This window comes from Geotrypetes seraphini, chromosome 4 (assembly GCF_902459505.1).
Source record: "Geotrypetes seraphini chromosome 4, aGeoSer1.1, whole genome shotgun sequence".
Lineage (NCBI taxonomy): Eukaryota > Metazoa > Chordata > Amphibia > Gymnophiona > Dermophiidae > Geotrypetes > Geotrypetes seraphini.
In genome coordinates this window covers 89,914,794-89,940,652 of record NC_047087.1, presented here as the reverse complement: position 1 = coordinate 89,940,652, position 25,859 = coordinate 89,914,794, and the positions used below count along the sequence as shown (strand labels likewise).

Here is a 25,859-nt window from a genome sequence, read left to right as displayed (position 1 = left end):
TGTATAATTTGCATAGTCTAGTTTGTTGAGGTTTCCCACTAGGAGGTTTAGTACTAATATATCTAGAGTTTTCGCCCACTTTTCCAAACAATGGACAAGGCAGCTTTCAGCATTTTTATAAATAAGGCACAAGAAGTCCCTTCCCCATAGAATTTAAGTTTTGCATCTCAGACAATAGGTAAAGGGTCACTAACGATTAGTGTGTGCTACTGTGCTATTTAACTCAGGCCCACAGGAAATTGAATTGTGTTGCTGTTTTCAAGATTTACAACCTGAAGAACAGGCAGAAGGGAAGGGAAAGTGGAGTCATTGTAAATGTAATACCGAGTACATATATTTCAGAAAGTAATACTATTTCCAAGGGCAAAGAGAGGGCCCAGCAAAATGTGGCTCACAACTTGCAAAGTTTCATTCTCAGGCCAGTAGAAATGATGAAAAAAGAACAAGATCAGGTTGCAAACTGAAAACATATACCCTGTGTGGAATAATTTAATAAGGTTAGTGTGCTACCTTCCTTCAACTTCACAGTCTGAAGCAAATGTCTTTTTTCTTTTCTAGGACAAGATTTTTAGATAACATAACCGCACCCTTCTCCCCCACCCCTCTTGCTACCCCTAAGGTTTGGTTTATTTTTTTTTTTTAATCTTTGCACCGAAAAATGCATGAAGCTGGTTTGTTAGAATGACTGGATAAGCCTCCTGTGAAACACATTTCCTGTTTATAACCAACTGGGGCACAGAGAAAGCCTGAACAATCTGAAAAGGCAAATGTCTGCTGCTGGAGCTCTCAGAATCCTAGGAAAGAGAAAATCTATTTTAATTATGAGGTTTTATTTTTGACTTGTTTTTACGTGTGTTGAGATAAGTACTATGACAGGTACGTTCCCATTTTTTTTTTTTTGTTACCTCTGATATCTTTGCCTGATGGTGGTAAAGGAACTTAACTTAGATTTTGAGTAATAATCACACATATTGCAACCTGTATATTGCCATGTCCATTTTAAAGATTCTTTCAAACCTCAGTCCTCATCTTCAATATTTTCTGTATTAAGAATCCTGCCTGGACTATTCAGTGATATTTTATGGTGGACCTTGGGAGGAAGGTGACTTGAGAGGGGGAGGCATATACTGTATCTCTTGTTAAGGTAGCAAAAATGCCAGGAATGTTAACCACAAATGGCTTGCAATTAGCAATAGATTCTGATTTTTATGTATAATTTCTTGGTGTTTATATCCAGATATTATTCTGATGATACAAGCTTTTCACTGAGCATCGTCTTCCCAGACCCCCACCAAGTGTGTTTTTATTTAGAAAGACCAAGGGGTCAAGAAGGCATTTTTGCCAAAGACCATAGGGAAAAGTCAGCACTTTCCAGGATAGACTCGCAATATTAAATCGTACTTTCTTTTTCCATTATTAAAACAATTTCTTAAATGTAGCAATTTTCACATCTCATTGACATAAAAATGAATTCAGAATTCAATGTAAAGAAATACTGTACATTTATTTGGAAGTTCTTTTCATGGTGAATATTTTGTGGCCTACTTAGAATCCATTTTTTCCTGACTTAATAGCAAGGAGAGCAGATCTTCACATTCACGAGGGTGATTTGAAAGGTTTGTTAAAAAAGCAAGTTAAAAAAGTGTACTCTCTATTGAGGGCTATACACTGACACCAAGCGAGTTTCTAGTTTTTTCATATCATTGTTTAACTTGCTTTTTTTTTTACCAAACTTTTCAAACTACCCTCATACAGCATTTTCACCAGTGCTAGATAAGAAAAACTTCTTTCCATTGCTGAAAGCATAAAATAGAAGGATGAGGCAAGACTACTGGACATTGGGAGAACATGCAGCCTGGAAGTCAGAAGGCTTCAGCTTTTGAAAGAAATTTTTCTTATTTTTAAACTTACATTGGGTCAGGGACGTATCCTGGAAAATCAGCATAAACAAGACATGAGAAAAGAGTTTACAGGGAATGATAACTGGCCAATATTCTGCTAGCTCTGAAGTTGTGCATAAGATTATTGTGGACTTGTTTTGAAAGACACTTAGGAGGGGATGTTTTTAAGAGCATAAGAATAGCCTTACTGGGTCAGACCAATGGTCCATCTAGCCCTGTGTTCCGTCATTGCATTGGCCAATCCAAGTCACAAGTACTTGGCAAAAACCCAAATAGTAGCAACATTCCATGCTATCGACCCAGGGTGGGCTACTGTTAAGATGTATTATTTTACTACTAATTTGGGTGATTTTAGCACAGATCTCATTTTATGCGATAAGACCAAGCAGCGTTATGGCCTTAACACACCTTAATATATGTTAAGGGAATTATGTTAAAAGCTCATAGGTCTAGAATGGGCTTTTAGCATTTAGTGCATGCTAATTTTTTAAATGCATGTTAAGGCTGTTCTGCTGGTTGATGAATTTCCCCCTTAGTTACTAATAACTGATGATAGCAGTAAGATAGCAAATTGATAACTTCCCCCCCTGAAGCCAATATATTACCGTAAATAGATTTGTCCAAGTGTCTTCAGGAGTTACCCAGATAAATCTATAGTTGTGAAGATACCTTGCTCTGATAAGAAAATAATTATCCAGTTAAAAGAAGGTGGCATTTGGAGGCTTTGGGGGAGTGTGCTAATAAACAGCTTGAATTTATCCAGATAATCTTTAAATATCTGTCACTCACCAGCAAAGGAATAACAAACTTACAATTTCAGGCCAAATATGTCGTAGCCTCTTTGATGCAGATAGTAAAACTGGATGAAAACAAGGTCTGAATTTAGGTAACTATTTTGAATGATTGATGCTCGGCACTAGGTAGTCTTTATGGTATATACAAATAGTTGTCAGCTTATTCAGTATAGACATATATACCTTCAAACCGATAGTACAATGCTGAGTATAGATAAATGTCCTTCTGAGATTTAGCCTGCAAGATCATATAGCAAAATGTTACATTTTAAAGGACTTTATATTTCTTCATCAGGTCAGTTGATATTCATCTTTTTCTCATTTAATCCTTTTTGCCTTTAAGTTTTGTTTAAACATTTTTGATTATTTTTGACATTTTTATGTCAAGTTGAAACGTTTGGAGACAAAACATGGATTCATGTTTTGCTTTGGAAAAAAAAAATCAATAGGGTCTCCTTAAAGTATATTTGAAATGTTTCTTTCTTGGCTCATTCAGAAGTATAAAGTCCTTTAAGATTTAGCATTATGCTATATGATCTTACAGGCTAAACCTCAGAAGGTCATTTACCTATACTCAGCATTGTACTATTGGTTTAGAACAGTGTCTCTCAAACTTTGGTGTGCCACAAGAGATTCCAGATTTGTACTTTATTTTTAAAAATGCCCTTCATAAGTATATACTAGAATAGATGACATGTACAAGAATCTGTCAATGTTATGAGCGTCTATGTGCGTAAGGATACAACCGTTCAGACAAGCATCATTCTTTGATGTGATTGGTCCTTGAAAACTAACGGCAAGTAATTTTATTTTTTATGCAGTAGTAGGGGGCTGATTTTTAACGTTTACACAGCTGGGTGTAGAGCAGTGGTTCTCAGCCTTTCTTTTGTTGTGACACATCTATTAGACAACATTCACATGCGTGATGCTCTAAACCAGGGATGTCAAAGTCCCTCCTCGAGGGCCGCAATCCAGTCGGGTTTTCAGGATTTCCCCAATGAATATGCATGAGATCTATTAGCATACAATGAAAGCAGTGCATGCAAATAGGTCTCATGCATATTCATTGGGAAAATCCTGAAAACCCGACTTGAATGCGGCCCTCGAGGAGGGACTTTGACACCTGTGCTCTAAACACTACAATTTGCAGCTGGACAAAGGAAAACACTACATATCATTTAACTGCTGCAGACGAGGCACGAGGACAGAGCAGTAAGGGGGGACAGGGTTTAGAGCCTGGCAGCGGCCTGCAATAATTCTGGAAGGGGGTGTTGACCTGAATATAAACTGGGACCCCCATTTATGGGCCAATTTTTTGGCCCCCAAATCCCAGTTTATATTCAAGTATATACGGTAGTCTTTGCTTTAATATTTCTGGGCAATAGACCACAGAAATCTGCCCGGTACTGTCATTAGGTTGCCATCGAAGCCCACTCCAGCCTATCCTAACCATCTTGTCACTCGAGCTTCTATCAAAGCCCTCCCCAGCTCATCCTAAACCAAATCACCATATGCTGGATGCCCAGTGCAGGCCTTAGTTTGTTTTGTGCTATTCATTTTCTAATTAGAGATCCTTTGTTCATCCCACACTTTTTTGAATTTCATCACCATTTTCATCTCCACAACCTCCCTTGGAAGTACCTGTTTACCTACACTGATATTTTCCATATTTACAAATGTAAAATGAATTCCTGCTGCACATACCACCACATAAGTACATCAGCATTGCTATACATATAGTAACATAGTAACATAGTAACATAGTAGATGACGGCAGATAAAGACCCGAATGGTCCATCCAGTCTGCCCAACCTGATTCAATTTAAATTTTTTTTTTTTTTTTTTCTTCTTAGCTATTTCTGGGCGAGAATCCAAAGCTTTACCCGGTACTGTGCTTGAGTTCCAACTGCCAAAATCTCTGTTAAGACTTACTCCAGCCCATCTACACCCTCCCAGCCATTGAAGCCCTCCCCAGCCCATCCTCCACCAAACGGCCATATACAGACACAGACCGTGCAAGTCTGCCCAGTAACTGGCCTAGTTCAATATTTAATATTATTTTCTGATTCTAAATCTTCTGTGTTCATCCCACGCTTCTTTGAACTCAGTCACAGTTTTACTCTCCACCACCTCTCTCGGGAGCGCATTCCAGGCATCCACCACCCTCTCCGTAAAGTAGAATTTCCTAACATTGCCCCTGAATCTACCACCCCTCAACCTCAAATTATGTCCTCTGGTTTTACCATTTTCCTTTCTCTGGAAAAGATTTTGTTCTACGTTAATACCCTTTAAGTATTTGAACGTCTGAATCATATCTCCCCTGTCTCTCCTTTCCTCTAGGGTATACATATTCAGGTCTTCCAGTCTCTCCTCATACGTCTTCTGGCGCAAGCCTCCTATCATTTTCGTCGCCCTCCTCTGGACCGCCTCAAGTCTTCTTATGTCTTTCGCCAGATACGGTCTCCAAAACTGAACACAATACTCCAAGTGGGGCCTCACCAATGACCTGTACAGGGGCATCAACACCTTCTTCCTTCTACTGACTACGCCTCTCTTTATACAGCCCAGAATCCTTCTGGCAGCAGCCACTGCCTTATCACACTGTTTTTTCGCCTTTAGATCTTCGGACACTAGGACCGAAGGTCCATCAAGCCTAGTATACTGTGCAACAGTAGCTAATCCAGGTCACTGGAACCTGACAGGAGCCTAAAAGAATAACATAGATGTCATACTACTTTTCCCAGGAATAAGTAGATTGCCCCACCTTAATATTGGGTAATATTTTTTTTCTACACTAACCTCTGTCACTACATTCTCTGGCAATGAATTCCAGAAAAGGTGGGATAGGCATATATCATCTCTTAGGGAGAGGAGATGATAGTGGATGCTGCGAATGGGCAAATTGGACGGGCCATTTGGCCTTTATCTGCCATCATGTTTCTATATTGAGCAAAGAAATACTATTTGGTAGCTTCATGGTATGCCCCACTAGAAACATGCATTCTTGTTTATATTTCAAGAGGCTCTTCGAGTCTATCAGCAGCTCCTATTCTGACATACTAAGAGATAGAAAAACAAAGGAGTGGTGAACCACACAAAAATTTCTTCTGCTTTTAGATTTTCTGAGGATCTAATCATTGATGTTTATTTGTCTTTTATTTTGTTTAAATTTATGTATGTAATATTTTGTAAACCGTCTAGATTTAGGATGGTATAGAAATTTTTAAAATAAAAATAAATAAAATGCAAAGCAAAAAAACAACAAAAGTGGAAAAAGTCATAGAAAGACAGAATGAGATCAGGAGTCCATTATAGACACTTTAAAAAAAATCATTTTTATTAAGGAACCAAAGGTAACAGGCATCAAAACACTACAAAGTAACTGAGAAATAGACATGAACGCACTAATACAGCAGATTGGGCAGCAAACAACTTCATACAGATTCTGGTAAACTAACAAAAATCATGAGACAGCATACATCACTGAAACCGCCCCACATTGCCCTCCAGCCATTCAGCATCAGGAGCTATGGAGGCGACAATCTGAAAGACATATGCCCAAGCCTTCAATCCCTCATTTTAGTGTTTGTTTTCGGACCCACCAAGGCCTATATAGGCACTCTATTAATAACAAAAAGTGAGGTAGCAAAATCCAGATGTAGATGCCTGGATATACAAAGGACCCAACATGGTCTGTGTTTTGGCAATTTCTGCCTTCCTACGGAATCCATATAACCATGCTGCTTCTCACATAATCTGTAGGCATAAGCCAAGTCTCCAATAACCAATCAGCTGCTTAGTAGAAGATATGAGCTGAGTATCCAATAATACTCCTTAAGAAAAGATCCAACCACAGTCAATGGTATTCCTCACAAAGAGGTCCATCTGTGGTTAGTAATTCGCAAGTAAAGGTCCATCCACGCCTAATAATGTCCATAGGTTCCTTCTTGAGCACCAAAAGAAGGGCTGATATGCAGCTAAAAGGTCAACGATCTAGTAATGTCTCAGTGTACTTGGGAAGGTGAGGGGAGAATTAATCATTAAGACACAGGTGTCAAAGTCGGTCCTCGAGGGCCGCAATCCAGTCGGGTTTTCAGGATTTCCCCAATGAATATGCATGAGATCTATTTGCATACAATGAAAGCAGTGCATGCAAATAGATCTCATGCATATTCATTGGGGAAATCCTGAAAACCCGACTGGATTGCGGCCCTCGAGGAGGGACTTTGACACCCCTGCATTAAGAGATCATAGGAGTCGGTAATACGAACATAAGGGACAGTGAGATGAGAGAGATAATCTGGGGTTCCATCGTGAACTGCCCTAAGTTAATGTAAGTATTTTAGTTTTGAAAATATATTTATAATCAAACACTGGACATAATACAAAAAGCTTCATGACCAGATTAGTCTTTTCAAAATAAAGAGTCCAGAATCTATTCTGCAAAAGTATTTAGTGAACAAAAAGTAGAAAGACTATATCCCACCCCAATCCTAAGGTATTTTAAATTGAATTTCAGATTGCAACCTGGCTGTTCCAACAGGCCTATGACAGCTGACTTGGGCAGGACTGAGTTATTTCTAGCATCTACTTGCTACTCGCTGGTGCCAGATCATTCTCAATGTAATATGTAAAATAGTTAATTCTTATACTGCAACCTACGTATAGTTTTTCTTCTAACCACCCTGCACCTTGTAATCACTGACCGCTCAGTGAACTCTTATCTATTTATATACTGTAACTCGCTGATTGTACAGCTATTATTCATTGTGAACCACCTAGATGTCGCAAGACTATGGTGGTATAGAAAAATAAAGTTATTATTATTATTATACAGCTTGTCGATATTAGTTTCTTTAGAGTTGGTTTGGTGGTTCCTTTCATATATTGTTTAGTCTGTAAATCGCTTTGCTCTGTAAGTCAGTTCAAACGGTATAGAAAAAAAAAATTATTCAGTTAACCCAATGTAAAGAACCTTTCTCTTGAATTAACTAACAACGAAATGTTGGGTATGTGCCCAGCAGTTAACATGGAGGTTTCGAAATTATTGCACATTAATTTTGGCTGCTAATGTATGGTAAATGCACAACTTTGTTGTACTTTAGTAAACAGACAACCTAGTATTTGGAGCAGAAGGCTGAGAACCAGGGAAGCCAGTATTCAAATCCCACTGATGTCTTGGTGACCGTGGGAAAATGACTTGACCCTCTATTACAGGGGTAGGGAACTCTGGTCCTCGAGAGCTGTATTCCAGTTGGGTTTTCAGGATTTCCCCAATGAATATGCATGAGATCTATTAGCATGCACTGCTTTCAATGCATATTCCTGAAAACATGACTGGAATATGGCTCTCGAGGACCGGAGTTCCCTACCCCTACTCTATTACCTCACATGCAAATATAGGGCTAGATCAGGGATCTCAAACTCCCTCCTTGAGGGCCACAATCCAGTCGGGTTTTCAGGATTTCCCCAATGAATATGCATGCACATTCATTGGGGAAATCAAGAAAACCCGAATGGATTGCGGCCCTCAAGGCGGGACTTCAAGATCCCTGGGCTAGATTTACTAACCTAAAATGGGCATTATGTTTTTTAACACAGGCCCCATTATTTGTCACTGGGATCTATTTACTAGTAATCTCCCCCTTTTACAAAACCGTAGCATGGTTTTTAGCGCCGTCCATGGCAGTAACAGCTCCTATGCTCATAGAATTCCTGTGAGCATCAGAGCTGTTGCCGCCGTGGCTGGCGCTAAAAACCACGCTCCGGTTTTGCAATAGGGGGAAAGCGTCTCAAATACCAAAAATGCAGGCTAACAAATCTAGTCCTTAGATCAGTGTCTTGCAAACTTTTCAGCTGGCAGCACACTAAATCCAGTGCCCCGGCCGGAAGGCACCCGGAAATGCACGACGTTCCATATGGCCGTGACCCGTTTCGGTGGAGGGATCCGGGAGGTGTGGGGAGAGACACCAGCCAGGAGGAGAGTCATCTGTGCAAGCTGACTTCCTACAGGACAAGCTTCTCGCTGCAAGAGGCACGTCATGTAGGCAGTCAGCTGGCGTGGATTACTCTCCTCCTCACCAGTGTGTTGCAGCAAACAGTTTGCAATACACTGGCTTAGATTATAAGCCTTCTGGGAACAGGAAAATAGCTCCTACACTTCCCCCCTCCCCATTCGCGGTTTCGGCAATCACAATTTCACATATTCGCGATTTTTGGGGGAAGGGGAAAAAAAGAAAAAAAACCAAACAGTTTAGCCTTCACCCCAGCTCACCTGGTGATCTAGCAGGCTTTCGGGGCATGAGCGATCTTCCTACGCTCCTGCCCCGTGTAGATCGCCAATAGAAAATGGCTGCTGTGAGCTCCCTCCATAGTCTCGAGAGACTACGGGAACTCACGGCAGCCATTTCCTATCGGCGATCTGCATGGGGCAGGAGCGTAGGAAGATCGCTCCTGCCCCGAAAGCCTGCTAGACCACCAGGTAAGGCCGGGATGCCGGGGGGAAGGCGTGAGGGAGGCGGGGGTGGGTCAGAGCTGGACCAGAAGATATTCGCGGTATTTCAACATTCGCGGTCCGGCTCTGCCCCTATCCCTCGCGAATCCGGAGGGAGAAGTGTATATCTGAATGTAACTCCCTTTGAACTACCAATGATAAAGCATGAGTTAAATAAATAAATGGTTGAAGTCAGCTGTTAATAGCAGGAATGTAGCTTATTGTAAATGTTGATGTATTATATAGCTTTCTGGTTGTTTCAGAGGAGGCATCTTGCGTATACTTCTGGGCTGCCTTAGCTGTCTTGGTGATGGCTCTGATGATATCACTGGTGATGAATGTTGTCCACTGCAAGGAGAAGCACAGGAGGGGTGAGATTGGTCTGTTCATACTTGAGTCTCCAAACAAGAAACCGCCGCGCAAATGGGCAAAGCGCTGCTGAAAATGCAGTTGTTTCAGAGCTTATTCTGATTTTAAGAACTTCAGAAGTTTTTGAAGATTTTCTTTGAAAACAGTCAAACTAAGCTGCCTCCAGGACATTAATATTCAAGTCGTGAGGCGTTCAAGAGAGCATACATAGGATTGCACCATGAAAACCCCTTTTCTAAGTCAAGGATTTATTTTTTTTGTAGATGGAATCTGATTAGAGATAAGATTTAACTTGGGGGTGGGGGAGGGAGGAAGGGTTCCTTGCAGCCTTAAATATGAAAACCATCATTGGAATCTGTTTATTGTATTAATGTCAACAACAATTAGCAGTATAAGACAATACCGTTGGTTCAGTTTGTTCCACTAACTTGCAGGAATGATGCAACTATCATTAGATTACTGTCCCCCTCCTTTACTAATGTGTAGCGCAGGTTTTAGTGCCGGCAGCGGAGGTAACTGCTCCAACGCTCGTAGGAATCCTATGAACGTCGGAGCAGTTACTGCCGCTGCCGGTGCTAAAACCCACGCTACATGTTAGTAAAGGGGGGATGTAATAAAAATTAATTTACTATCTTACATATTTGTTACCGCCTCTTTTGCATTCATTCTTGTCTATAGAATAGAGGCAGAGATATTTAAATTACGGAATTGGTCCTGGATGAGATGATCCTGTCCCTCTCATTTTAATGTGCCTGGATCTCGATGCTCTGCTAAAGTTATAAACAACTTACATAGAAACATAGTAAATGACCGCAGAAAAAGCCCTGAATGGTCCATCCAGTCTGCCCGATAGGTACATGCATTACAAATCCATGATTAAGTGTGTATTTAGATTTTAGCAAAGCCTTTGACAGTGTTCCACACCGACGTCTAATAAATAAACTGAGTGCCATTGGGATGGGTCCCAAAGCGACGGGCTGGGTCAGGAACGGGTTGAGTGGAAGGCGACAGAGGGTAGTGATCAATGGAGATCGCTCTGAGGAAAGGGATGCTACCAGTGGTGTGCCTCAAGGTTCGGTTTTTGGGCCTGTTCTTTTTAACATTTTTATAAATGATATTGCTGAAGAGTTATCGGGGAAGATTTTCCTCTTTGTAGATGATACCAAAATCTGCAATAGAGTAGACATGCCGGATGGTGTAAATAACATGAAGAAAGACCTGTCGAAGCTTGAATTTGGCAGCTAAAATGTAATGCTAAGAAATGCAAGGTCATGCATTTGGGCTGCAAAAACCAGAGGGAATGGTACAGTTTACGGGGTGAAGAACTTATATGCACGATAGAAGGATAGGACTTAGGTGCGATTGTATGTAATGATCTTAAGGTGGCCATACAGGTTGAAAAGGTGACGGTGAAAGCTAGAAGGATGCTAGGTTGTATAGGGAGAAGTATAACTAATAGGAAAAAGGAGGTATTGATGCCTCTGTATAAGACTCTGGTGAGACCTCATTTAGAATATTGTGTACAATTCTGGAGGCCGCACCTTTAAAAAGATATAAAAAGGATGGAGTCAGTCCAGAGGAAGGCTACTAAAATGGTGTGTGGTCTTCGTGATAAGGCGTATGGGGACAGACTTAAAGATCTCAATCTGTATACTTTGGAGGAAAGGCGGGAGAGGGGAAATATGATAGAGTCGTTTAAATACCTACATAATATAAGTGTGCATGAGTTGAGTCTCTTTCATTTGAAAGGAAGCCCTGGAATGAGAGGGCATAGGATGAAATTAAGAGATGATAGGCTCTGGAGAAATCTGAGGAAATACTTTTTTACGGAAAGGGTGGTAGAAGTGTGGAACAATCTCCCGGAAGAGGTGGTAGAAATGGAGACTGTGTGTCTGAATTCAAGGTCCTGAGATAGGCACGTGGGATCGCTCAGAGAGAGAAAGAAATAATGGTTACTGTGGATGGGCAGACTAGATGAGCCATTTGGCCTTTATCTGCCGTCATGTTTCTATGTCTTTGTTCATTGATATTTCTGGGTTTTAGACCGTAGAAGTCTGCCGTAGAAGTAATTTGCTTGGGTTCCAACTACTGGAGTTGCTGTCGAAGCTCACTCCAGCCTATCTAGACCGTCCCAAATTACTGGAGTTCCCATCAATGTCCTCCCCAGCCCATCCTAAGCCAAATAGACATATACAGGACACAAATGGGCTATTTTACAAAGCCAGCCAGTACCTTCTATGGGCATTGCAGCTTTGAGTTTTAAATGCTATTGGGTTTGAAGTTGAGGCCAGCAAAAAAGTAGATGTTGCTTTAGGCCCTTACTATCCACATGCAAAGTTGCAACACTGATAGCTTCAACACACAATTTCTGCCTAACCAACATCCCTTAATATTTCTTTACAGCTAAACGAGAAAGGTACTTTGAGGAGTACAGCCGGAGGTATGTGGAAAATTAAATCACACTCCTTTAAATACTGAAAACCTTGACACAGAAGATAGTATTAGGCAGCCACGTGCCTGTTTGGGAGGAGTATGCAGCCGAAAAGTCAGGAGTTTATTATTGTTGGCATTGTTTAGAATCATTTGTTTTTTACTCTTGTCTATGGTACTGAGGAAAGTGCATTATGAAAACTTGTCCTTCTCATACACAAAATTCTTAACAAGTAAAATGACATTAGAAATAATGATGGAGCTATGTAATCTTTGATGTTGCATGGGGGCTGAAGATGTGGACCTAAAGCAAATCTGGAATCTTCTAGAACCTAAGGCATACACAGGATTGAGGGCATATTACTTTTATACTGTTGGATAATAGATCATCAATGACAAACTGCAGTTTTTCATTCTTTCCCCCGTTAATAGTTACGAGCAATACTATACTGAAAACAATCCAATTTATGGCAACTTAAATCAGGAATTTATTGGTAAGTGGAACTTGTGCCATTATAAACTTACTCATTACCTATAATGGTTTCAAATGTATATTAGTTTAATTATATACCACTTATTTCTCAAGTCGGTGTTGGAATACCCCCTTGCCAGTCAGGTTTTTAGGCTATCCACAATGAATATGCATAAACTTGATTTGCAAAACAAAAAATACAAATCACTCCATTATAATGCCACCATGCAACAATTGCCAGAGCAAGGAAATGTTTAGTGTTTAAGTGAAAGAAAAGCCTAAGACTAATGGAGAGGTGTACCCACATACTTCCACCCAAGCATCATAGGCAGAAAAACTTTCACAAAAACTAAACACTGGCTGGTGGGAGCATGAAAATAGCCAGGAAAATAGCACAATGTGGAAAAACCACTAGTTAGAAAAAAGCCAGGCTGACGATCGTTTCGTGGCAATGAGCCACTGCTTCAGCACCTTGACACCCTGATTGTTTCCCTCCATTCCTCCTTTTTTGATATTGTGATTAATACTAAATTTGATTTGCATACACTGCCTCCACTATATGCAAATTTCTTTCATGCATATTCATTGTGTTTAGCCTGAAAACCTGATTGTCCCAAGAGGTTTACATTAAATAGAAATTAGGTTCTCTAACCCCCTCCTTTACTAACGTGTAGTAGAATTCCCAGGAGCTTCGGAGCAGATACCACCACTGCCGGCGCCAAAACTCTATCGTGGCAGACCTACAATCTAACTATGGTACCTTGGCAATGTAGGGTTAAGTGACTTGCCCAGTGTCACATGAAGCAGTGCTGGAATTCAGCCCATATCCTCAGGTGCTAGGCCACACTTCCGAACAAAACATGGCAGGCATGTAAAGTCCTTTGTAATAAAACATATACTGGACCCCAACATGGTCTGTGTTTCGGCCACAAAGGCCTTCCTCGGAGGTGTAAAGAGTAGCCCAGTAGATGGCACCAAATGACATAAAATCAAGCAAAACTGAGGTTACTTGCAGAATTTTACAAGGTTCCTGCTGCCTGACATAATACAGGAAACAAATGCGATCACAGAATAACGCTGTGATAAACAGGAACCACTGCTAAGCACATAGCAACCCATTTGAAAACCGTATGATTCTCTGAAGTAGTAACAACAAAGAAAATAAGGGATAGGGAAATATCAACATTCCGTGTATACATATGTATATACTTTAATAATAATAAAAAAAAAAAGATTTAAAACAAGTGTTCAAGGCTTGTGTAGATGAGAACAGAGTCCACAGGGATATGAATAGAGGGCACAGAGATGGGGGACAAACTTGATCCCAGTGTCATTCTTCATTCCACACCCTCACCCCTCCAAGTAGCCCCACACAATTTATTGACACCACATACGGAATTATTTTTAATCCATATTTGTGATGTCTACATTTTTGGTCATTTTCTTTTGTTACTTCTACTGTGAAACCTACTGACTTAATTAACCATTTTCTTACTAGTTGCTTTGTGTATTGCCAACTAATATCTGTTGCCATGGGCAGGGCCCAGATTAAGTTGGTAATAAACTAGGCACATACCTAGGTTCCAAAGTTCAGGGGGTGTCTGTCAGATGTGCTAGGAACTCATCTGGGTAGGAGGCATGGGGCATGGCGGGAAGAAAATTTAATGCCCATCATTTTATTGGACTAATACATTTCTCACTTAGCTTTCAGAGGTTAAAACCTCTTTCTTCAGATCAGTAAACTATACTGCTGTTACAGTATCCCTGTCCTGACCTGAGGAAAGGAGTTATGGTCTCTGAATTAGTAAAAAAATGTATTAAAATTAGTTCAATAAACAGTATCATCTTATTTCCATTTCTATTAATAAATGATTATCAACACAGCTACAATAATACCTTATCCTAAAGCAAAAATAAATAAATAAATAAAACAAACAATTTTTTTTTTATACCTTTGTTGTCTGGTTTCTGCTTTCCTCATCTTCTCATCATTCTCTTCCATCCACTGTCTGCCCTCTCTCTCTGCCTCTTCCATATGACATCTGCTCTCTTTCTATGTCTCTTCCAGAAATTGTCTGCCTCTCCCTTCCATTTCTCCCCCCCCCCAATTAGTGTGGCATCCATCTTCTTCCCTTCCCTCCTCCAATGGTCTGGCATCTCTCTCCTCTCCTTTCCTCTCTCATACCCCCATGGTCTGGCATTTCACTCTCCTTCCCCCCCACTTCCATCAGCATCTGCCCCCTTTCTTTCCCTCCAACCCAATTGCATCCAGTATCCTTCCCCTTATAAAGATGGGACTGATCTACCGTCCACCTGGGCAATCCGAAGCAGAGGATACAGAAATGGTAGCCGAGCTGAGGAGGGAATGCAAGAACGCTAACACTATAGTTATGGGAGATTTCAACTATCCCGGGATAGACTGGCATCTTGGAAATTCAAAATGTACGAAGGAAACGGAGTTCCTGGAAGCCGTCCAAGACTGTTTCATGGAACAACTTGTCCAGACTCCAACGAGAGGGGCAGCGATCCTGGATCTGATCCTCAACGGGCTTAAAGGACCTGCTAAGGGAGTGGAAGTAATGGGACCGCTAGGAAACAGTGACCATAACATGATTCTGTTCCAAGTAGAAGTAGGATTACCAAAGGGAAGAGAACAAAGGGAACAGCGTTTAACTTCAGAAAAGGGAACTATGACACTTCCTAAATGAGTAATAAAGCAATAAACTTGTAATTTTATCATTAATTACAAATACGTTAATGTATGATAACAGTTACTTTATTTTAATTCAAATAGCTAGTTGGGCAGTTGAAGAGAAACAATGAGACTTGTTTTATCTAAATTCAAATGCTAGCATTAAAGTGTGCTGTAAAAGATTACCTGCCTTTTATCAACATGTGACATCACACAGGTAACTGGGATATACCATCTGCCGCTAGCCAGTCCTGATTGCACTCATGTTTCTGTATTTATTCTTAAATATTTTGTCAACACCTGAATCTGCTCTACTATACAAAAACATATCCATACATAGAGGGGACATGATAGAAACCTTCAAAATCCTTAAGGGCATAGAGAAAGTGAAAAAGGATAGATTCTTCAAACTGTGGGGAGCCACAAGCACTAGGGGTCACTCGGAGAAATTGAAAGGGGACAGGTTTAGAACAAATGCTAGGAAGTTCTTTTTTACACAGAGGGTGGTGGACACTTGGAACGCGCTTCCGGAGGATGTGATAGGCCGGAACTCTGTACAGGGGTTCAAGGAGGGTTTGGATAGGTTCCTGGAGGATAAAGGGATAGAGGGGTACAGATAGAACTTGAGGTAGGTTATAGAAGTGGTCAGAAACCACTTCACAGGTCACGGACCTGATGGGCCGCCGCGGGAGCGGACCGCTGGGCAAGATGGACCTCGGTCTGACCCAGTGGAGGCAACTTCTTATGTTCTTATGTTCTTATGTTCTCCGCAAATATCTCTGAATTTATGTGTCCATGAGACAAATGGTGAAGAAGAAGCTTAGAAACAGCTTTAAGAAAGCTCTGTCTGTGGAGCAAGCCTGGTCCCTACTCAAGGACACGGTAAGCGAGGCACAAAACTTATATGTACCCAGATTTAGGAAAGGATGCAAAAAGAATCAGACTAAAGACCCAGCATGGATAAACAATGAAGTAAAGACAGTGATAGGAGACAAGAAAACAGCATTTCGGAAGTGGAAAAAGGACAAAACTGAAGGAAATTGGAAAGAGCACAGGAAGCAACAGAAAGAATGTCACCGAGTGGTCAGAAAAGCCAAGAAAGAATACGAGAAGAGACTAGCCAAGGAAGCAAGAAATTTTAAACAATTTTTCATATATGTAAAAGGGAAACAGCCAGCGAGGGAGGAGGTGGGACCTCTGGATGAGGGAGACAAGAAAGGAGTGGTGAAGGAGAAAAAGAGGTGGCTGATAGACTAAACAAGTTCTTCGCGTCGGTCTTTACAAAAGAAGACACATCCAGCATGCCGGAACCGGAAAAAATCTTCAAGGGGGATCAGGAGGGTATATTATCATGCATGGAGGTTAGCCTCGAAGACGTTCTAAGGCAGATAGATAGATTAGAAATTGACAAATCTCCTGGCCCAGATGGGATCCACCCGAGAATACTGAAAGAGCTCAGAGATGAAATAGCAGAGTTACTCAGGCATATTTGCAACCTATCCTTGAGAACAGGGATAATCCCGGAAGATTGGAGGATAGCAAATGTTACACCAATCTTCAAAAAAGGATTGAGAGGCGACCCGGGGAACTATAGACCGGTGAGCTTGACCTCAGTTCCGGGGAAGATGGTCGAATCACTGATCAGGGAAGGTATCAATGAGCATAAAGAAAAAAATAAACTGATGAGAACAAGCCAGCACAGTTTCTATAAAGGACGATCGTGCCAAACGAATCTACTACATTTCTTTGAGGGGATAAGCAAACATTTGGACCAAGGTAACCCCATTGACATAGTATATCTGGATTTCCAAAAAGCCTTTGACAAGGTACCCCATGAGCGCCTGCTGAAGAAACTGTGGAACCACGGGGTGGAAGGGGACGTCTACAGATGGATCCAAAATTGGCTGGCAGATAGGAAGCAGAGGGTAGTAGTAAAAGGACACTACTCTGACTGGAAAGGGGTCACGAGTGGTGTCCCGCAGGGGTCAGTGCTGGGACCGCTGCGGTTCAATATATTCATTAACGATCTGGAAACGGGCAAGAAGTGCGAAGTTATCAAGTTCGCGGACGATACAAAACTCTCCAACAGGGTCAAAACTGTTGAGGAATGCAAAGAACTACAGAGCGACCTGAACAAACTGTGTGAGTGGGCAAAAAGATGGCAGATGAGCTTCAATGTGGAGAAATGTAAGGTCTTGCACATGGGGAAAGGGAACCCCATGTACAGCTATACGATGGGAGGAAGGGTGATGGGGAAAGGCACCCTAGAAAAAGACCTGGGGGTATTGGTGTATACAACAATGAAGCCAGCGGCGCAATGTGCAGCGGCCTCAAAGAAAGCAAACAGAATGCTGGGCATTATCAAAAAAGGTATCAATACCAGAACGAAGGAGGTTATCTTGCCATTGTATCGAGCAATGGTGCGACCACATCTGGAATACTGCGTCCAATACTGGTCACCGTACCTTAAGAAAGACATGGCGATACTTGAGAGGGTCCAGAGGAGAGCAACTAGGATGATAAAAGGAATGGAGAACCTTTCATATGCCGAAAGGTTAGACAAACTGGGGCTCTTTACCCTGGAAAAGCGGAGACTGAGAGGAGACATGATACAGACGTATTTAATCATGAAAGGCATAGAGAAGGTGGAGAGGGACAGATTCTTCAGACTAGCTGGGACAACAAAAACAAGAGGTCATTCAGAAAAACTGAGAGGGGATAGATTCAAAACGAATGCAAGGAAGTTTTTCTTCACTCAGAGGGTGGTGGACACCTAGAACACGCTTCCAAATGAGGTAATAGGACAGAGTACAATACTGGGTTTCAAAAAGGGACTGGATGACTTCCTGGAAGCGAAGGGGATTGCAGGGTATAGATAGAAGGTTACTCTACAGGACATAAGCGAAAAGCGTATGAGAGTTTTAGGGTAGGAGCACTATCAGGTCCTGGACCTGAGGGGCTGCCGCGTGAGCGGACTGCCGGGCATGATGGACCTCCGATCTGACCCGACGGAGGCAATTCTTATGTTCTTATGTTATGTTCTTTCCCTGAACACCAATTCCATCAGCAACTGCCCCCTTTCTTTCCCTCCAATCCAATTCCATCCAGTATCTTTCCCCCTGTCTCTCTTCTCTTTGCTTGCATACCAATTCCATCAGCATCTGCCCCTTACTCTCCTTCCATCACCCTTCCATACCATCCTTCCCACCACCCTGCCCCCTTCTCTTCCTCCACCACCCTTTGATACCATTCTTCTCACAACCCTTCCATACCAGCCTGCCCCCGTTCTCTCCCTCCACCACCCTTCCATACTACCCTGCCCCCTTTCTCTCCCTCCACCACCCTTCCATACCATCCTTCTCACAACCTTTCCATACCACCCTGCCCCCTTTCTCTCCCTCTACTACCCTTCCATACCATCCTTCCCACCACCCTTCCATACCACCCTGCCCCAATTCTCTCCCTCCACCACCCTTCCATGCTCGCTCCCCTCCAAACATTGCAATTGCCGCTCTGCCCTCTGAGCCCAAAAGCAGAATTAGAACAGCTGATGGCAATGGGCCCCCCCACATCTGAACAGCAATGGCCCCCCCACATCAATGGCAACTGCCCCCCCGTATCAACAGTAATGCCACCCCCTGCATCAACAGCAATGCAGCTGGATCTGTTAAAGGAAGGTCCTGCGATGACTGCATCTGCCGGTCCATCCCCCTCAGACGTCACTTCTTCCGGAGCAAGTAAGTGACGTCGGAGGAGGATGGACTGGCAGATGCAGTCATCACGGGACCTTCCTGTAACAGAGCCAACCGCTTTGCCATCGATTGGGGGGGAGGGGGGCTGTTACCGTCGATGCCGGGAGGGGGCTGTTGCCGTCGATGCTGGGGGAGGGGGGGGCATGTTGCTGTTTAAAAAAAATGGCAAAGTGAGTTGTCCTCCTTCAGCGAGCCCCCCCCCTCACAGTTTCGGGCCCTAGGCATGTGCCTATTCATTAATTCGGCCCTGCCTCTTCCAGCACCGGACACACGCACAAGCTGCACTGCCTCCAACCATTGCTCCAAGCTGCATGTTCTGGGCCTAACTGCTGTAACCTCACGCAAGCACTTTCCTGTGTCTGCATGCGATTGGACTCTACCTCACATTCGCATAGAGACGCAGGAAAGTGCTTGCGTGAGGTTAGTGACTGCCAGATGTGACTACCAGACACTTATGGACAATCGCATACAGATAGAGGGCCTCAAAATAGTACCTGGTGGGCTGCGAGTTTGAGACCGCTGGACTAGAACTACCTGCCTATGTACTGCCATCAGTCATTGGTTGGATTCTCCCCTCCACACCCCACCCCACCCCCAAGCTGTGACAATAGTTGCATATTATTAATCCTATCCCTAATGTACCTTCCTATTACTTAGATCCTAACTGCAGTTTGTTAGTTACACTAGACGTCAGAAGCAGGCAGGGCAAGCTCACTCACACAGACAGGATTAAAAAACTGTGACTAGAGATTTTAATCTGAAAAATGTTCTGGCAAATTAGCCATCCTTTTAGCTTCTGGTTTCAGCAGCAACATTTTAAGAACTGGTTGTAAACTATAGCTGAAGACAGGTTGTCTTATTTAGAATTTAGTAGATGGAGGGGATCAAATGTTAGCCAGTTTAGCATTCCTTATTACGGTCCTTGATAGCTGGATGTTAGGATTACATGCTGTCCTGGTTTTCTGGGCTTATTTGGCACCTCTCAGTAGGGGTTTTGCAAATTGTGTTATTGGTTTTTTTTCATAAGGTCAGGCTAATTTATTAATGTTTGGGTTTCTTTTCATGCATTTTGACAATTTGGCAATTTTTCAGTGCACAACAAAAAATTATGTGCCCTACTTAGTGCTATTATTAATTTAGAAAGTAATAACTTCTTAATAAATGTATTTTTCCCCCACATTTGCTAACTGGCATTTCTCATTTCTAAAGATACTTTAGATGAAAGTTATTATGAACAAATGAAGGCCCAGTCTCCCCGAGCTGCAAACATAAAGGTAACAAGTCTTTTAAATACTTTGCCTTAGAATTTTTAGGTCAAGAAACTGGGGTTTATATAGCTTGTTTCATACCCAGAAAGACCCGAGTGGTAGTGGTAGTGGCCCCCTCAAAATGGAAAGTGAAACCTACACAAGCAGAGGCATCACTGGACTGACAGCATGCAGTAGTTCAGTTGCCACCCTCATGGAGTAGCAGTGATGGGTTCCGTAACTAAAGCACGCCGGACACTGGCTTGCTGACAATTGCACGCAGGACATATGTGCGACACCCGTAATGTTACCGCTGTGAGGGGAGGTTAGGAGGGGTAAACTCCCCCAAGTACACTTAAAACTTCTGTTTTCTGTTCAGTTTTTGGAGTTCAGGGACTCGTACATGTAGTCCCCCCCCCCCCCCCCCCACAGTGCTAACATTACAGGTTTAAAGCATCGGGACCGGCGGCGTGCATATATCCTCCGCGCGCTTTTGTCCTGCACTCAATTGACAGGTCACCACAGATTCCATAACTAAAGCACGCCGCATACGTCCTGCACGCGATTGTCAGCGCGTCTTTGTCGGAGCACTTTTGTCCTGCACTCAATTGACAGTCAACGCACTGATGCACAGGCCTGTCTTTCTGCTTTGGTAAAAGAGGGGATGCATAATAATAGGCAGAATGAAGGCAGATAATAGGGTGGCACTGGAGGCCTACAAGGCCTTACTGCCTGTGATTATATAACATATACACTCACACCAAAGTCTTAAAAAGACAAAAACCAGATAATCCAACTCTAATGTATATCCTTAGATTGTTTCTAAAAACTATTTCTTGAGACAGTTCACAAACCCAGCTGAAAATATGCTATTCTTACATATGATATATGCCAAACTCCCTCCATCATAATATGTATGAAGCATGATCTACATTACATTACATTAGGGATTTCTATTCCACCATTACCTTGCGGTTCAAGGCGGATTACAAAAGAGTTACCGATGATATATTACAAAAAATATCTGGTAATTTTCAAGGAAAATAAAGAGTAGAGCTGGGTGTTTTGGGGTTGGGAATTTAGTGAGAAGGAATTAAACTTGCAGTGTTAAGTCTTTTTCAGGGATTTCTTGAAAAGTATGGTCTTTATTTCTTTTCTAAATGTTTTGTAGTCTGGGAACGCTATCAGTAGATTGGAGATTTGGTTGTCCAGTTTAGCTGATTGAGTGGCTAGGAGGCCATCATATAGTCTTTTCCGTTTAACGTCTTTGAAATGCAAAAAAACCAAACAAACAACAAAAAACTTGGACATATCAGTACCTAATCCCATGAGGGGTCCCCGATCCAATCATAACATCTAAAATCCTACTGAAAGTTTATCTTCTCAGTTAATGTTGAAAAAACAATCATTGTCTTCATTAGCCCTTATTCACAAGAAGTTCCTGTTAATATTTTGTATTGTAGGTGGCACCTGAAAACCAGACCTGCTATGCATCTCTGGCTCTTGAGACCAAGAAACCAAAAAAACGTCAAAAAAAGAAGGTACAGGCTTTAGATTATCTAGATGTTCCTGGTGAGGAACAGAGACCATCAAAGAGTAACACACTGGTGTCTAGAAGTAGCATTTATATAAACAGCGAGCAGTTTACAGTGGAGACCAAGGCAACAGAGGAAGAGGCAATTCATGACGATCCCATACGACTCTATAACTTGATACACAGCAAAAGAGAAGACACATCTGTGGACAATTAAAGTACGCCCAAATGATCAGACTGACTAAAGAATGTACACCAAGGCAACCCGCTCGAAAGGGAGAGTTGGGAAAACAGGCTCTCGCCCATTCTGTTACAGATACTGTCCTAAACAATGTTAACCTCCATCATAAAATCTTGCTGACCAATTGCTCCTGCCTAGGACTATTTATGTTTCTTGCAGTAGGGTTTTGTTCTGATAATTTACTCACTACCAATTCAAGTTGCTGGTGCTTTGCGACTATAACTGAAACAGTCTTACAAAGAAACTTGATATATTGATTATACACTGTGAACCAAACTCCTCCCCCCTCCTCTACAGAACACGGCTGATTCTTATGAAATTTAGTAAACTGTGTCCCGAATGAAGCTGATGAAAAATGTTGTAAATATTTCCCACCGCACCGTAATGCTACTTTGTGAAAATAAAATTGTGAACTGAATAAATTTATGGTATATCTTGTAGAAAAATGTAAAGTCAAAAAGTAATGTTTCAATTAAGAAGATGTTCGAAGTGCCCTCCCTTTGCATGAAGGCATGTCCTCAGCCTTGGCTGCTATTAATCTATGGACTTGTCAATGAAGCTCTGCTTCAGCTCAGCCCAAACAGAGATGTTTAAGGTCTTTGTCATCAGATATCGATGTCTGATAGACACGTTCCTGTAGCAGCTTCCAGATCCAGTAGTCAATTGGGTTTAAATCTGGTGAATTCACAGGCCAGAAGTCTGAGGTCTCCCGATATAGTAGCTCTGTAGTGTCCTTTGCCTGATGTGCTGGGGCATTGTCCTGTTGGAAGATAAAGTAGTCTCCTGACATGTGACAGATTGCTGGCAACAGCTTCTGTGTCGAGGATGTCCCGGTAGTATGTGCTGTTGATCTTAACCTCTGGATTGATGAAGAACAGATCTGTGAATCTGAGTTTTGAGATTGCAACCACAACCATGACTGATTGAAGGTCGGGCAGGTCAATAATGTTGTTGAAGGCATGTATAGGCGATCATTCTATGTTAATCAGTGGAGCTACTGTAAATATCTTTTCATCTGTAAACCAGATAAAGCTGACGCTGTGCTCCAGGTACTTGGCCAAAAGCTGCTTGTACCATTTCAGGCATGTTTCTTTGTTGTATAAAGTTAACTCTTGAGCACAATGCTTTTAAAGACACTTATTGAGATTGGACAGACAATTTCTGCGTCTCAGTGGCCACGATTTTGGTCCTAGAGGTTAAGGTCTACAAGGTCAGCATCTATGAGTCAAACATGGATGTTTTTGTTACATCGAGTTTTATGGACCCCTACGCGTTTGCAAAAGATAGATAGTACTAGGTCTAATAGATGCTGGCATTGTAGATTAGAAGTTGGGACGTTAGATCATTTAATTTTTTTTTGTCCCTGTGTAAATGCTTTTTGGAAACTAATTCGGCCCCAAATTAATAAATTATTTGAAAACCATGTAGGACTCTCATATGACACTATTTTATTTGGTACAGCAATGAGAACTCAGAGTCCGATTTCTGCAAACAATAACAAGTTATTATTAATATTAACAGGGGTCGCCATGCAACAAATTACTCAAAATTGGAAAGATTATACTAAATTAAATTATACATTTTGGTGGAATTCAGTTTGTCACATATATAAGATGGAAAAGGTGTTAGCGTTACAACAAGGGAATCTTCATAATTTAAAAAAAAAATTGGGAACCATTGACTAATTATTCTAATGATCAGACATCTTAGCACATGGGTAGTAGATATGTGGGGGGGGGGGGAATGTATATCATATGGAATTAGGAATATTGATAAAAAGGGGGGTATATATTCTATATTACAAGATGATTTGTTTGTAAATACAAGTGATATACGAAAATTGGATATAATATGTTTAATTCACTTGTAAGATTTCAAAAATGAATAAATAAAAAATAAAAAAAAGATCATTGTGAATTATCCTAACCACAGTTGTCTGGCTTATTCCTGCTTCCTCCTCTTGGATCAGTACAAGATTACATACAATGTCAATGTGCTCTTGTGTGCAAATCGAGCGCGGTCATCTGCCATTTGGCTTATGATCCACAGTGCCTGTTGCTCGGATCTTGTGTGGCAGCACATCAAGGCCATTTTTGTTCCAACCCTTCTGTGAGAACTCTTTCAACAATCGTCGTCAACTGCTGTAACCTTTTAGCAGCACCAAGTTCTTTATCAGAATTCGGTCTTCTGCAGTGAAAAACATTTTGATACAGAGACTGTTTACAAACTATCATCTTCTTCTGCACGTATCCCATAGCAACAATTCATTTTCACAAGGTAGTATTGTAGTGCGGTGGGAAACATTTTACATCAACTTCATTCAGGACCCGACCCACTAAATTTCATAAGTTCTGTGGAAAATACAACAAAAAACATTTTGCTATGGGTTTTTTTTTTCCAGTTCAGTGTATTTTCTGTAGACCTAAAGCAAAGAAAGCAAACTTTTAAAACTAGAATTAGAACTATTGAATTCTTCTAGATTATTTTTTCAGAATTTTGATAGAGCTAACCCATTAAAAAGCAATTTTGTGTATTGAAAGAACAGACTATTTAGGGGCATGTTTACTAAAGTACAGTAAGCAGTTAATGCACAATAAGAACACAATTACAAGAATAGTCTTATTGGATCAGATCAAAGGTCCATCAAGTCCAATAGCCTGTTCTCACGGTGGCCAATCATAACAACAGCATGCACTAATTGCAGTGTTATGGGGGCAGGAAATAATCAGATAGCACAGTTTATTACAAAGTGCTGACACTTATGTACTTTGAGTAACAGATTATATCCAATCACTTTTTAAAAAAAACCTCTTATTCCCTTAATTCATGTGTAAAATATTCATAGAAGTGTATTCTTTATTAAAATCCACTATGACTATGCACAGCTACAGGAAAAAGAATGTTATTGTATCACTCACATAGTTGAGAAGGAAAAAGCCTCAGTGAACTCAATGGGTCACAAATTCCAGTCCAATTTTAATCATCGACATAAAAATCCTTCTCAAATACCTTAAGGTGCAATTCTATCCCATCAACCATGTACCCCTGAATTTAATCAAGATAGCAAAATCAAAAAATGTAGTCCCCCTTTTATCAAGTTGTGGTAAAAGGTTTTACCCGGGCCGGTGAGGTAGATGCTCCAATGCTCATGGTAAAACCCTCTATCGCATCTTGATAAAAGGGGCCCTTAAACTTTTGTTCAAGCAGAGTTCTCAGAGGCTTTTTCCTTCTCAGCTATGTGGGCGATACAATAGTGTTCTTTTTCCTATAGTTGTACATAATCACAGTGGATTTTAATAAAGAATACACTTCTATGAATACTTTACATACATATTAAGGGAGTAACTGTTTCAGTGACTGAATATACACTTAAAATTACATAGAAATACTTTTAAAACAAGTAGAAGGAAATATTTTTTCACTCAATGAATAGTTAAGCTCTAGAACTTGTTACCACAGGTTGTGGTAACTGTGACTGGCATTGCTGGGTTTAAAAAATGGTTTGGACAGGTTGCTGGAGTAAAAGTCCATAGTCTGCTATTGAGACATAATTTTATTTATTTGCACATCGCCTTGCTATCCTGTGAGGAAAGGTAATTCACTAAATACCAATAAAAACAAACAGCATAGAATGTCATTACTATTTAGGTTTCTGCCAGGTACTTGTGACCTGGATTAGATGAACTATTGGTCCGACCCAGTATAGCTGTTCTTAGAGCACCTAATATTCTTGTGTGAGCCCTGACTCCTACATCCAATGTTAAAACAGCTGCAATTGCTGCTCACACACACCCCTCTGGGCATGTCCACATAATTAACCAATTAAAAGCTATTCTTGGCATTAATGGGCAGTTATTTGGATGTACACATGCTAGGATTATACTGTTTCACTTGGTGGAAGTCTGCCTCCCAAAGTTGGTTGCAGGAATTGGCA

The 25,859-nt window shown here is 41.3% G+C and overlaps 1 protein-coding gene across 1 annotated transcript; it reads left to right on the top strand.

Moving 5' to 3' along the window:
• The first annotated feature begins 742 nt into the window (after nucleotides 1–742).
• Nucleotides 743–23,182, top strand: LOC117359758 (T-cell receptor-associated transmembrane adapter 1). Its single transcript, XM_033942978.1, has 6 exons — nucleotides 743–876; nucleotides 9,452–9,559; nucleotides 11,961–11,997; nucleotides 12,420–12,481; nucleotides 20,113–20,177; nucleotides 21,614–23,182. The coding sequence occupies exons 1-6, from the start codon at nucleotides 870–872 to the stop codon at nucleotides 21,899–21,901; spliced, it is 567 nt and encodes a 188-aa protein (XP_033798869.1). The 5' UTR covers nucleotides 743–869; the 3' UTR covers nucleotides 21,902–23,182.
• The last annotated feature ends 2,677 nt before the right edge of the window (nucleotides 23,183–25,859 follow it).

Excerpts from the sequence above, each read along its gene's own strand:
- LOC117359758 (XM_033942978.1), top strand. Across the intron at positions 11,998-12,419 it reads TTTGAGGAGTACAGCCGGAG|TTACGAGCAATACTATACTG; the intron begins GTATGTGGAAAA and ends CCCCGTTAATAG. Across the intron at positions 12,482-20,112 it reads CTTAAATCAGGAATTTATTG|ATACTTTAGATGAAAGTTAT; the intron begins GTAAGTGGAACT and ends TCATTTCTAAAG.